This window comes from Borostomias antarcticus (assembly GCF_949987555.1).
Source record: "Borostomias antarcticus genome assembly, chromosome: 23".
Lineage (NCBI taxonomy): Eukaryota > Metazoa > Chordata > Actinopteri > Stomiiformes > Stomiidae > Borostomias > Borostomias antarcticus.
Window position 1 is genome coordinate 3,371,974 of NC_140256.1, and position 14,156 is coordinate 3,386,129.

Consider the following 14,156-nt stretch of genomic DNA (forward strand, 5'->3'; position numbering starts at 1 on the left):
AAGAGAAAGAGAGCATGAATAAGAGGGTGAAGTGGGTTCGCTCTCTCTCTCTTTCTCCCTCCCTCTCTTCCCTCCCCCCACCTCCTATTCCTCTCAGCAATTTGTTCTCTCGACATGCCCTCTCTCTCTCTCTCTCTCTCTCTCTCTCTCTCTATCTATCATTTTATCTTCCTGGAGGACTTAATGGCCGGTTCTCAGACTCTCTTAACCGCCCACGAGAGGGCTGCCCTTCTGCTGCCAAAGCCCACACCCAGTGCATGATGGGAATATGAGCGGTCTCGATCCCATGGGGTGCTCTGTGGGCGCATGATATCCTAGACGGAAAACGTTTCAATATCCTGTTGCACTTACTGAGGGATATGGTACAGTATGGGTATATTTACTCAAAATATTTGAATGTGCCTCTTGGTTTTATGTTCCAGAGCATTTTTGGGAGATGGATCCAGAACACCAGAAGCAAAGTGAGCCGCAGTCTGACCCAGTCAGCCCACCTGGACCAGCAGAGGCATCTACACCCACACCTGCCCCTCCAGGCTCAGCAGCCCCAGCCTCTGGCCCTGCCCCCCAGCCCCCTGCCCCTGTCCCCGAGACCCCTGCCCCCGAGCCCCCTGTCCCCAAGCCCTCTGCCCCTGTCCCCCAGCCCCCTGCCCCTGTCCCCCAGCCCTCTGCCCCTGTCCCCCAGCCCTCTGCCCCTGTCCCCGAGCCCACTGCCCCTGTCCCCCAGCCCCCTGCCCCTGTCCCCCAGCCCCCTGCCCCTGTCCCCAAGCCCCCTGTCCCCGAGCCCTCTGCCCCTGTCCCCCAGCCCCCTGCCCCTGTCCCCAAGCCCACTGCCCCTGTCACTGAGCCCCCTGCCCCTGTCCCCAATCCACCAGCCCCTGTCCCCAAGCCCCCTACCAGGCCCAGGAGGCCTCAGAGGACTCCCAGGGTCGAGGGCTCTGTGGACGTCTTTGAACACAAACCTGAACCAGCAGGGGCCAACCAGGACCAAGCTGCCCCCGATGCCCCAGATGCCCCAGATGCTCCAGCGGGCGCCGACCAGACCAAGCCCCCGCACCCTGAAGAGCCCACCGAGGTCACCCTGAGGGCCCGCCCCAAGCTCCCAGGCCAACCTCCTGGGGCCCGGAGCCCCATCTCAATGAGGGCCGCCTCAGTACCCCAACCCCCGCCCTCCAGGCCTGTGCACCCCCACCTTGACGCTCATGCCCAGAGGGCCTTCTCCGTGGCGGGCACCGCAGACACCCAGGCCCAGACGGTGGAGGACTTCAGGTAAGCTCCCTGAAAGCCAAAGCATTTTTTATCACAGCGAGAATAAGAAAGAAAAGGCCATGAGATCTTTGAGAGATGTAAGCACTTCAGTGGAAAGTGCAATGGACCATAACTAACTAAATGTCAATTAGAATCTCACTTTCCATTACCCAGTCACAGTGAAGGGGGATTATTAACCAGACAGAGTCCAGCCAGCAGAGAATGACTGGGACTTCTCCCTCTCAAGCGCTCGGCATGAAACATGAGTTTCTTTGCCGCTAAAAGAAAAAGAATCGATCCGAGAATAAAGATGTATCGTAGCGATTAGCAATACTGTAGTCTAGCCTGCTACTCTGTCAGATGGGGCCCAGAGGGCTTCTAAGAGGACCGCTGCTAACCGTTGTGATTGAAGACACTTCGTCTGTGGTTGGCTGGTCTTGGTATCAAATGTTCCTCCTCCTCGACAGGGTGCACATAATCACATGGAACGTTGGGTCGGCCATGCCACCCGATGACATCACCGCATTGCTGGGGTTGAACATCGGTGATGGGAACACAGACATGTACATCATCGGGTGAGCTGTCGTTCGGACGCAGGCAGTTATCCGTACGGTTGGGGCTGTTAATTTTACTGTTGAACCACTCTGAGCTGCCATGTCCTACAGCTGTTTACGTCTTTTTTACGTCCTGCCTGTGTTAATCCATATCTTTTATAAATCTAATTTCCCAGCGTATCTCTCTATCCAGTCCCCAGATGCTGACTATGTTGGCGCTGCTCTTTCAGGCTACAGGAAGTGAACTCCATGATCAACAAAAGGCTCAAAGACGTTCTATTTACAGACCAGTGGAGTGACGTCTGCATGGAGAGACTCAGCCCCTTCGGATATATACTGGTCAGTAAGGCAGCTATACAAGCATGCTGGGTCAGGCACTCATGTAAAATACTACAGGACAAGCCTTTTAGCATGGTGGTGTTGTGAGAGAATGGGAGCTTTTGGGCCCTGCTGAACTGCGCGGTCCTTCCCAGAATGCACCATGTGTGTGATGTGTGGGGGCATAGTGGCGTAGATGGGCTAATTACTTCAAACATGCGTGCATGTATTGGTTTATCCATTATCATCTCATCTGTCAGGCTTTCATAACACACACACACACATACGCAACACACACACAACAAGACACACTTCACCAGCCTCTCTCGATCTCCTCCCCCACTCTCATTCTATTTTTCTCTCTCCAACCCCCCCCCCCCACACACACACACACACACACACTGCTTGTCTTGAGCCCCTCACCCAACTGCATACTGCAACACAATTGGTCAGGGAACATTTCTCATCTGTTTCCAATGTGCTTATGCTCATACATTCACATAGAGAGAGAGAGAGAGAGAGAGAGAGAGAGAGAGAGAGAGAGAGAGAGAGAGAGAGAGAGAGAGAGAGAGAGAGAGAGAGAGAGAGAGAGAGAGAGAGAGAGAGAGAGAGAGAGAGAGAGAGAGAGAGAGAGAGAGAGAGAGAGAGAGAGAGAGAGAGAGAGAGAGAGAGAGACCTTGGCCCTGCTAGTGTGGTGAGGCAGGGATCATGAATGTGGGACCTTAACAAGTCTCCCAGGGTGCTGTTGTATTTCTGGACCATGATGCTCAGCGTTGATGGCTCTCTGACAGTGAGACTGATGTTGTCCCCTGGCAATCTCATGGTCTGCTTGACTTTCCAACTTTCCAAATGATCGGAGCTTTTTATATGCATGTGCGCATGCATGCATGCATGGGTCGTTATGGAAATCATGGACCTACAGTATACTAGTCTACAGCGTGCGCTACTGCATGGTCTGCATGTCTATTATGTGTGGAAACATGACAGCATGTCCGTAATAGTCTGGTCAGCGCATGTTGGACGGATATGAGGTTTCCAAGAATTGTAATTAGAAACCCCATTTCCCTCTCCACTGGCAGTGATGGCCCTCTCACAACCTACTATCAGAGCCAGGACGCCTGGAGACCAATCACAAAACAATCTTAGAATCTCCCTTCCCTGGAAACAAATCAATAATACGGTACCCACTTAGCCCTATTCAGCAGCATCTTTACAGCGGTTTGAATCAGCGCTGTCAGTCGGACGCTTCCAACCCAGGAGTGCAGTGGTTAGCAGAGCCTCAATCGATATTTGGCCTCAGCAGTGCATTTCACTGTCTTGTTACACTCAAGGCTTTATAGACACATTACTGGAGATAATTGTCTAATTAATTTTATTTCTACCATGGCCTGGGTGAATACTGTTTTCTGATTGGCCAGCAGGTGTAACGTACACTTACGGGTTGATTATCCCTTAACTGAACAAGATTTAAAAACATGACCATTTCCAGAGTCATCAGTAGCCTAGAACTGATTCCATTTCCACGTTGGTTCCATTTTCGCTTGACTACCTCTGCTGAGCTCCAGGGATGCCCTGTTAACACTTTAGCTAACAGCTCATCTTAGGCTGAAGTCATCCACACACACACACACACACACACACACGCACACACACACACACACACACACACAGCGCCGGCACTACCTACACACATACCATACGTGTGGGGCCCGCAGCTAGCCGGCTGCAAGATCCAACTGCTTGCCCAGCCCTTTCTCGCAGATCTGAGTATAAATAACACGCTTTTACACTGTGCAAAATACGCCAAATCACAATTCTGCGTGTAATACATACGCCGAAATCCAAGTGTGGTTGGTTGTTCACCTTGGAACACGTGATACAAGAGATTTGCGAGCGCTTTTGAGGGTGGGTTGAGTGGGTCAAACAACGGCAAAACTAGCAAACAACACCATTTTACTAGCAACTAGCAAACAACACTACTAGCTAGCGAAGCTAGGGAACTAGCTCACATTCTTGCTGTGAGATCGGGTTGTCTTGCCGACTGCTGAAAAATGACAACTTTTTTTCCCCATGGAGTCATGGCCCCGGGCCCCCTCAAGCCTATGGGGGTGCCTCCAAACCCATTCCTGCCTGGGGCCCCCTAAACCCTAGTGCCGGCGCTGCACATGCTGTACACATATTGTAGTGACCAGGCGTCAGCGCACGTCACTGCTCCCTGTGTGTCTTTCATTCACTACTCTCACTGTGCACACCCCCATTCATTCCCCCATTCATTCCCCCTTTCATCCCCCTACGCACATTCTCATGCTTTTTTGGGGGTCTCAACGACTTCTATTTTTGGCCCAAAATGTAGTTTGGCAGCACATACAAATTTACACCGAATTGTACACACACACACACACACACACACACATATACAAACACAAACAAAAATACACAAACTCCGACCAGTTTCCGGTTCAATAGACCCCCATTACGCAACTCAGTCGTCCACATAGCCAGCGAGTGGATAAAGGGAGCGGCCCTTCTCTCACGTGGAGACGTGTGCCTCCATCACCGGCCAGAGGGCCTCACAGGCAGGGGAGAGGGAGAGAGAGAGCACGCTTCCAAAACGCTGTGGTTGGGAGCTGTGGCTCAGTTGTAGAGCGGGTCATCCAAAGGTCATAGGGTCGGCGGTTCAGATCCCGGCTGCTCCGGGACTAGTATGAGTTTGAATAAGCAAAGTATCTGGGGCCTGGGCTGTCCAATAAATGTGTTCATTTACCTAGAAGACAGTCATCTCATTGAATGGTACTGTATTATAATAAGATTCTGACTCAAAGGAAAACAGCCCACAAAGGCTTTCTCTGTTCTCGTCCATTCATCAGTGGGCTTTAGGCAAATGCTAATGAGGTTTTCAGCTCATTAAAAGCACATTTTGTCAGGGGTAATTACCTCAGCTTATTTTACACTACACGAGTATTGTCCATGTCTCTCTCTCTCTCTCTCTCCCCACCATTGTGAGTTGTAAGTGTGTTTGATGCTTTGCTCTACCAGCATCGTCACCTTCTCCCTCCCTCCCTCTCTCTCTGTCTCTCTCTTTCTTTCTCTCCCTCTCTCTTTCTCTCTCTCTGTCGCTCTCTCTCTCTGTGTCTCTCTCTCTCTCTCTCTCTCTCTCTCTCTCTCTCTCTCTCTCTCAGGTGACGTCCCAGCGGATGCAGGGTGTGTTGCTGTTGGTCTTTTCTAAGTATTACCACCTGCCCTTCCTCCGAGGCGTCCAGACGGAGACCACTCGCACCGGCCTGGGGGGCTACTGGGTGAGCACCTTCACCCCACCTCACTGACCCTCACCTTCACTCTACACCCCACCTCACTGACCCTCACCTTCACTCTACACCCCACCTCACTGACCCTCACCTTCACCCTACACCCCACCTCACTGACCTGCTCAACCTCACTCTACACCCCACCTCACTGACCCTCACCCTCACCCTCTCCCTACACCCCACCTCACTGACCCTCAACCTACACCCCACCTCACCCTCACCCAACACCCCACCTCACTGACCCTCACCTTCACCCTACACCCCACCTCACTGACCCTCACCTTCACCCTACACCCCACCTCACTGACCCTCACCCTCACCCTACACCCCACCTCACTGACCCTCACCCTACACCCCACCTCACCCTCACCGTCACCCTACACCACACCTCACTGACCCTCACCCTCAAGCTACACCCCACCTCACTGACCCTCACCCAGACGCCCACTCAAACTAGAGGAGACAACCCCTCCTCCACGCCTAAGAGAGGGAGATCTGTACAGTCTTAGAAAGACTTAGAGCCCCCACTTGTTTTTCTGGGGATGTGAAATGAAATATAACTTTAATAAAGTACCTACCTAACTACCTACCTTTAGTTTATGTACTCAGTGCATAACACCTCCCTATATTTCCTTAGATATGGAGACAACACCTCTTTGATTCAGATGCTTTTCTAGAGCCATAAGGAATTTGCTTAAAAGTGCAAAGTGCCCTATAAAAGAACAAAAGCCTATGAGCTTGATCAAAGAGATAGGACTGGTCTGTATGCCTTCATACCTTAGGGATACATAGAGGTCCATGTCGGAATGCAGTGTGCAGTCTTGTGTAAGTCTTTCTATTGTCCTTCCTGTATGAACCCAGATAAACATCGGCACACACTGCACTTCCATTTCCACGGTGGCGTTTATGACATTTTAATAGGTCACGGTGATACAGGAAGCACACAGCTCCACCCTGCCCTCACACTGGGCCGTACACACACCATGTTAAATATTAATAATGTTGTGGTAAACAACCGGTTAGTGCGCAGTATCCGTCCTCAGAAGCCTCCTGTCCTCAGTTACGGAACCCAAACAAACATTTTGTTCTCTTCCTCCCTTTAATCCTGTCATTCACCTGTTCTGTACTCGTTTCCCCTAATCTGATACATTCCAGTGTCTGACCTCTTTTTTAGGGGAATAAGGGAGGCGTGAGTGCGCGCATGTCCGTGTACGGTCACACCGTCTGCTTCCTGAACTGCCACCTGCCGGCCCACATGGAGAACTCAGACCAGCGCATGGAGGACTTCGAGAGCATCCTACAGCAGCAGCAGTTCGAGGGCCAGGCCGCCACAGGGGTTCTAGACCATGAGTGAGTTCCCCCCATGGATGTATTAATAGAACCACACACACACACACACAGCCTGATTGGTCAGTGAGAGGCGCATGCTTTTATTCTCCTTACAGTGTGGTGTTCTGGTTTGGGGATCTGAATTTCCGCATTGACGAACTGGAGATGCAGGTGGTGAAATCGGCCATTGACAACAGCAAGCTGGCCATGCTGTGGGAGAAAGACCAGGTGAGACCTCTCAAGATGATCTTCATCTACCTGCACATCTACCTGTGCTTTCTTCTCTTTTTTTCACTGGGGCAAGTGCAATGTGGGTTGTGTGCAATAGTCTATGTATGTGCAATGTGTTGTGTTGTGTTTGTGCAATGTGTTGTGTATGTACAATGTGTTGTGAGTAATATGTGTAATGGGTTTTGTATGTGCACTATGTTGTGGACAACATGTTGTGTGTAGTATATGTATGTGAGACATGTGATGTGTTGTCCTCCTCTGTTTTTATGTATAGAGTTGATTTGTGCGAGTCCAAGACAAATTTCCCTGAGGGGACAATAAAGTATATTCTATTCTATTCTATTCTATTCTATTCTATTCTATTCTATTCTATTCTATACCTACATCAGTGGTCCCCAACCTTTTTTGAGTGCTGTACCCCTAAAACATGTCACACCTTTCTGAAGTACCCCTATGCGTGCAACCAGTGTTGATCGCTAAATCGTGTTTAATTGAACCAAAAGATGTTTCATAGATCATCGTTGTCTATAGACTTATGTGTATAAGACTTGTGTGTGAGACATGAAGACTCAGACTCACCAGTTAGTGAGGAGAGGTGTCTGGTACTGAGGTGACATTGTAAATGGCCTGGTTTCATGCTATTAATAGAAAGCACTTCTTCATCACGACCACTGAGACGACTCTGTGGTCGTGGAGGTAAAACCGAAGAGGACATTCTGTGCAGCAAGCTCATGATATTCTGACTTGACGAATTTGCCATAGTTGAAAAAGAATAATTTCAAACTTTATCCTTCCCAAATTTGTTTTACAGTTACACATTTTAGATATTTATTTTGCGTGTCCCTTAGGAACCTAGTATGAGTCCCTCCAGTTGGGGACCACTGACCTACATCTATCTTGCATAAAAAATTGCATTGTGTAGTGTTTACCTCTAGAGGCCTAGTACTGACCTTCACATGAAGTCTCAATCAATCAATCAAAGCTTTATTTGTATAGCGCATTTCATACCCAGAGGCAACACAATGCGCTTTACAGAGAACAAGGGAGGTGGGCTAGGGTTCACCACCCACCCCTACATATTCCAGAGGGAAGCAAAAAAACAGTAGTAGTAGTCAATAGTAGTCAAGCTTACAAAACAATTCCTCTTCTTCGTCCTCCTCTAACCTTTTTCACTGCGATCCCGACTCTGCAGCTGAACATGGCCAAAGACAGTGAGACGGTCCTTGAGGGGTTCCAGGAGGGGCCTCTCAAATTCCCTCCCACATACAAGTTTGATGTTGGGACGGACACATACGACACAAGGTTTGTAATGGCTGGGGTGTCCAGGTCGGATCTGTTTGAGATAACAACCTTAATGTAATGAGTGAATCAGCTTTCATCCTCCCTCTCTCTCTCTCTCTCTCTCTCTCTCTCTTTCTCTCAGTGGGAAAAAGCGCAAGCCGGCTTGGACGGACAGGATTCTGTGGCGCCTGAGGGCCACTGCCCCCTCGTGCCCCAGCCCCGGTGCTGGCAACAGAGGGTCCATGTCTGGGCTGACCAGTGGGACCAAGGTGACGCAGCATTTCTACCGCAGCCTCGTGGAGTACACCATCAGCGACCACAAGCCCGTCTCCTCCATCTTCACCCTGCAGGTCAGAAACACACGGGTTGGAATTTGGGGGGTTAGATCACCAAATGATTCCCGAGCGCGGCACCGCTGCTGCTCACCGCTCCCCTAGGGGATGGGTCAAATGCCGACAACTAATTTCACACACTCAGGTGTGTGACAATCATTGGGACTTTAACCTCTTAACCACACCTGGTCTCATGCGCCCACTGGACACCTGAACATATCTGTACTCACCACAACACAACTACGCTCAAACCTGTTATAACTGACCTTTCACGTATTTACAATATGTCTGATACGTGTTGGTTTGGATAATAAGCATTGAGCCAGGCGGTTATTGAGGTCATATCACAAATTATGTTTGTTCGGTAGCTTTGCTTTGTGCGTTATGTTCACTGCATAGAATGATGATGCTGAGTCAGACGTCTGTGGCTAGTTCCCCTATAAGGTGGACATCCCCCTGGTCACCATCATGGTGGAGGACGAGTGGAACAGCATCGCAGACGCCACGGCCAGATTCAAGGTTGCTCCTAACTTCGCCCGCAGCTCCTGGGACTGGATCGCGCTCTACAAGGTATCACCTTCTTTCCACTGGTGCCGATTTGCTATCAGCTGTTTTTTTGCTTCCCTCTGGAATATGTAGGGGTGGGTCGTATGCCCACCTCCCTTGTTCTCTGTAAAGCGCATTGTGTTGCCTCTGGGTATGAAATGCGCTGTACAAATAAAGCTTTGATTGATTGATCAGCGAACGTGATCTAGAAATGCAGATAACCACGGTCAAACGGAGACGACTGAGACGTGAGTGATTTTCATCAATAAAGATGTGGGTGTTTGCCTGTGCTTCCCCAGGTGGGGTTTAAACATCACAAGGACTATGTGGGGTACGTATGGGCCAAGCAAGAGGAGGCTGACTACCATAAACAAGAACAAGAGGTGAGGAAGACTCATGATGACACACAAAGTAGATTAGTATTCTGTCCTGGCACAGTCATACAGTGACTGAGAGGGATGCAAAAATAATTATTTTATACCTAAAATACACACCATTAAGCATTAAAGCGTTCTCAGTAGGCTTTTGGAAAACACACAGGCTTAATTAGTACATGCAGACCACTTTTTTTTTAAATTACAGGACTCGAGAGGGGGGGTCTTTATTTCGCGACACAGTGACACAAATATTACATAGTGAGCGGAGACAGCACAAACACACACACACACACATGCAACTTTTGCATTATACAGTGCCTTCCCTCTTCATTTTTTATATTTTGGACTCTTGCCTTTTTTGGGAACCCTATCCTCCACTGTTTTGTGTGGAAATAACAGCGGATACAGAATAACATTTTATAGAAACCATGAGAGAATTTTGGCACGACCTCACTTCCTCTCTAACTCGTCTCCTCTGTTCTCTCGCCCCGTCTCCTAACTCTGCAGGTCACTTTTACTGAAGAAGAGTTGCCCAAGGGCTCGGGTGACTTCATCTTGGGTTACTATAGCAACAACATGAGCAGCATCGTAGGCGTGACGGAACCATTTCAGGTGCTTGGAGTGAAGCGCTCTGTCGTTTTCGCGTGGGAGAGAAGTACCCCGTGCTTCAGTCCGATCTCTCAGGTCCACTTTATTCGCTGTTTCACTGTGTTTTTCCTTTTTCTCGCCCTCTCCTTCCTTGTACAGATCCAGCTGCCCACCGCCAGCCCTGACCCCAGCCCCTCGGACAGCTCCGACTTCAGCTCTGAGGACGACAGCACCGTTGTCCTCGTGAAGACCACCTCCCGCAGTCCCAGTCCCAGCAAGCGCAGGAACCGCAGCCGCAGTCGTAACGGAAGCCCTGCCGTCCCCAAAGTAGAGGGACTCGACCTGCAGTCCGCTGAGAACTCCACCACCGATGGTCCAGCAGAGGGCGCCGACGGACAGGCCTCCAGCCCGGGGGAGAAGCCCTCTGCTGAAGCCAGAGATGCGGGGCTGTTGTGATGGAGCCTCTGTCTGTCCTGTTGTGATGGAGCCTCTGTCTGTCCGGTCCCACAAGCCACACGGCTGAGTGTGGTTTACTCTATACATGCACTGTGCTGTACTGTATGTTTCCTTTATTGAAAATGTACACCCAGATAGCAAGCGGATCTGGGCCATATATGGGCCGGAACTAAGCCACAAGGGCCAGATCTGGCCTGTATATGGCCCAGATCCGCTTGCTATCTGGGCATTCTCTGATGCCATTTTTTTTCCCAAACTAGGGCTAGGTTTCTGGTTGTAGGGGACAAAATTTTATCTTTTCATTAAAAGCTGTTCATAGCTCATCCCTTCATGTTCTCTCATTCCTCTCTCTCACCTCTGACTCCTCCCCCTCAGACGAGGACGATACAGGGAAGGTTTGTTTTTAATATGCCTCGTGACTGAGATCCAGAGTCATTACCACTCCATCGCCTCAAAGCTGGTTGTTTCAGACATTTTGAAACAATATAGTCGCCATTTTTCCCTTGTGGTTTAGTCAGCCGATTAGCATGTGTGTGAGCAGGAGAACGTTTGGGTCTCGTGACGAGCTGAGCGATTAGTTCGACTTTCACAGGGAGCAATCCTCACAAATAGGAACAAGCCCTATTTACTTTTGCACACGCCTGTCCTACATTTCAATAGAGCATTGTATCCCCATGGAAATATCCATTTGACTGTGTTTGACCCCACATCGATTGGACCAAGGAAACATGGCAACTAACCTAAAAAGTGTGATCAAACCTAAAAATGTGTTATGGTATTACTGTTTTTTTGCTTCCCTCTGGAATATGTAGAGGTGGGTCGTATGCCCACCTCCCATGTTCTCTGTAAAGCGCATTGTGTTGCCTCTGGGTATGAAATGCGCTTTACAAATAAAGCTTTGATTGATTATGTTAGAATTGAACCTGCTGTACTCTGTACTGCAGGTCCTCTTAGCAAGGACGTCTCTCTTGTGCCCTTCCACCTTGGTGACACTGAAATGCCATGACAACAGTTGTACACCTTCAGGGTACTTTGCTGTAAGAACTGTTTTGACGAACCCCGTTTCCCATAATTCCATTTTCTCTTTCCTCACTTCTACCATTCTCTCTCTCATCCTCTTCCATCCCCTCACCTCCTCTCCTGGTGGATGGACATGGTGAATAGCTGACACTGTTCTGTCACTAGTAGTAATGTGTTGGATTGTTAGCTTGTGACCTCCAATGCACCATCCTAGACTCTTTACCTACAGTCTGTTAGTTTAGGACGGTGAATGCTGTCGTACTGTAACCTCATTAAGTGTGTGTTCATGTACAGTATATATGCATTGTATGAATGGGTTTGTTTGAAAGTAGTTGTGTGTTTGGATTTCTGGAAATGTGATGTCACTGGTACTGTGATTTTGTGCCGTTAAGTGCTGTTTTTACCCCTCTGTAAAATACTTTTGGCTGTTGAGAAGTATTAGAAAAAATGTGATGAGGACTCTGAATTTTAACCCTGATGACCGAATAAGGAAAGTGTAGGATAAGCTTGCAGAAACAGGAAGGACTTTGTGTATTTTATTCCATTTCTTTCTGTATTTCACACATTTCAGAATCAAAACAGTAGATACTGCCGTGGAATGTTGCCGCTGTGTAGAAAAATATTGTGTGAAGTTCATCCCAGGAACAAGATGCAAGAAAAAAAACAACTGGTGTTTAAAAAAAAAAAAAAAAGTACAAATTGTGGTGATAAATAGGTAGATAGAAAGGTTGGTCTATGTTCTATAATCCCGTTCTCTCATGTTTTGGGACAACATTATATGATATGTGCAAGAGATATGGATAGATACTGTAACTAAAGAATGTTATATGTTTATTGTGTTTAAAACAGGCAAAAATATGTATGTAAATGACAAATATCAAATATAGAAAAGATGACAATCAATGCCAAAAAGATTAAGATTATGTATTTATTTTCTTATTTGTGTCAAATAAGCCTGAATTCTGCTGGCCAGTGAGTCATCTCAAATCAATGGGTATAGTATGTTGTGATACTGTATTTCATTTTACATCGTTAACTTTTAAGTTTATTTTTTCCAAGTACATTGCATACTTTTATGTGGCCGTAAAATATTTTCTTTAAATTTGTATCTGCAATCCAGTTACAGATGAACTGTCTTCAGTGTTGATTGTACTGGCTCTGCAAGCTTGTACGGTGTGCGATTTGGATAGATGTTGGTTTTTCAGGAAGCATCTGTCAGCAAGAATTGTGATGACTTACGGCAACGTTGCGAGAGGCTTGGATAAGCTGGTTTTGAATGTTGGCATCTGAAGGGTGTGTGGCTGTCGGGTTGGGAGACACAGCACAGAGGTTGAACCTCTCTGATTTCCATCTCAATACTACTGCCACTGTCCAAAGAGAAAATAAAACATCCTCAAGCTGGTTTTTCAGTCTTTTTCATTTGCTCTGTGGGACAGATTAAATCTTTCTCACACCTCTATTTAGGTGTAACTTTCTATGTGTTGTGCCAACCATTGACTCCGGATTACCAGCTCAACCACCTCGAATACAGCCTAAGGTTGTCAGGTACTCAGACGGAGTATCCCCAGGCATCTCTGTGTGGAGTTTGCATGTTCTCCCCGTGTTCTCGAGCATCTCCACCCAAGAACCCCAATATAAAAACATGCAGAAGAACAGATCACAAGATTGGACAGAGCACTTGGGTTGGTCCACAGGCCCCGCCCCCTTGGAGGAAGGTCAGCATCCAGTGTATGATGGGTCAAAAAGCAGAGAATTAATTGTGACATATATATGTGTTCCTATGCTTCGCCCATGGCATACAGTACGTGTGTTGGAGTCATGTTCTGTGCGACAAATAAAGACGTCGCAACTGTCGAAGCCCAGTTGTACACTGACTCCAGCACGCCCAGTCAGCGGTGTGCATTACTCCCAGACAGCCACCATGGCTTATATAGGCCTACATGTACACATATGGTCATATCATATCAGGATGCATCCACCCCTCCAGTCCCTAGAGTGCTGTCTGCAGGGCTGTAAACTCATGAGCTCTCTGATCTGCCTGATCTGTAAGTGTGAGAATGGTGTGTCTATTCGTGCACCAATCTCACACTGGGAATAGACACACAGTGGAGTGTACTGTCTTAACGGTTTCCTTAAAGTATTACATATTTACACTGTGCATTAGTCTTCATCAGACTATTACAGTTCAATCATTAAAAGACAGGTGGCCTGAACAAAATACCCCCCCTAACCTCCTAGTGACTGAAGTTGATTTTAACTCAACTGGCCACTAACTGCAAGTACAATAAGTGGGAATGATCCATGATTATAATTGAGCCTGGTGATTCACAGTGAGTTGTGTTGAAGAGTAGGCTACTGACCTATTGACCTCAAGGTGATGGCTTATTGTGAAGTCGCTACCACGGCTTATAGAACCTCACCACCAGGTTTTATTGTTATCCGTGGCTCATGAATCTAATATGTTCTTGCTTAAACTACCATCAGTCACAGCCTCTCTTAAAATGCATCTCCCAATTCTCTCTCAAATGTGTGTGTGCTCCAATGCGCTCTCTCCAACAGAGCGGTGCCACTTGA

General features: G+C 48.1%; 1 protein-coding gene across 1 annotated transcript; it reads left to right on the forward strand.

Moving 5' to 3' along the window:
- Positions 1–436: 436 nt before the first annotated feature.
- Positions 437–10,562, forward strand: inpp5jb (inositol polyphosphate-5-phosphatase Jb; the record flags this gene model as incomplete). The annotated part of the gene is made up of 12 exons (XM_084457415.1): positions 437–1,266; positions 1,713–1,820; positions 2,030–2,138; positions 5,297–5,413; positions 6,597–6,772; positions 6,868–6,979; positions 8,175–8,284; positions 8,406–8,613; positions 9,028–9,165; positions 9,441–9,524; positions 10,026–10,130; positions 10,266–10,562. 12 exons carry the CDS (start codon positions 437–439, stop codon positions 10,560–10,562), a joined length of 2,394 nt encoding a protein of 797 aa, XP_084313541.1.
- Between the last annotated feature and the right edge of the window lie 3,594 nt (positions 10,563–14,156).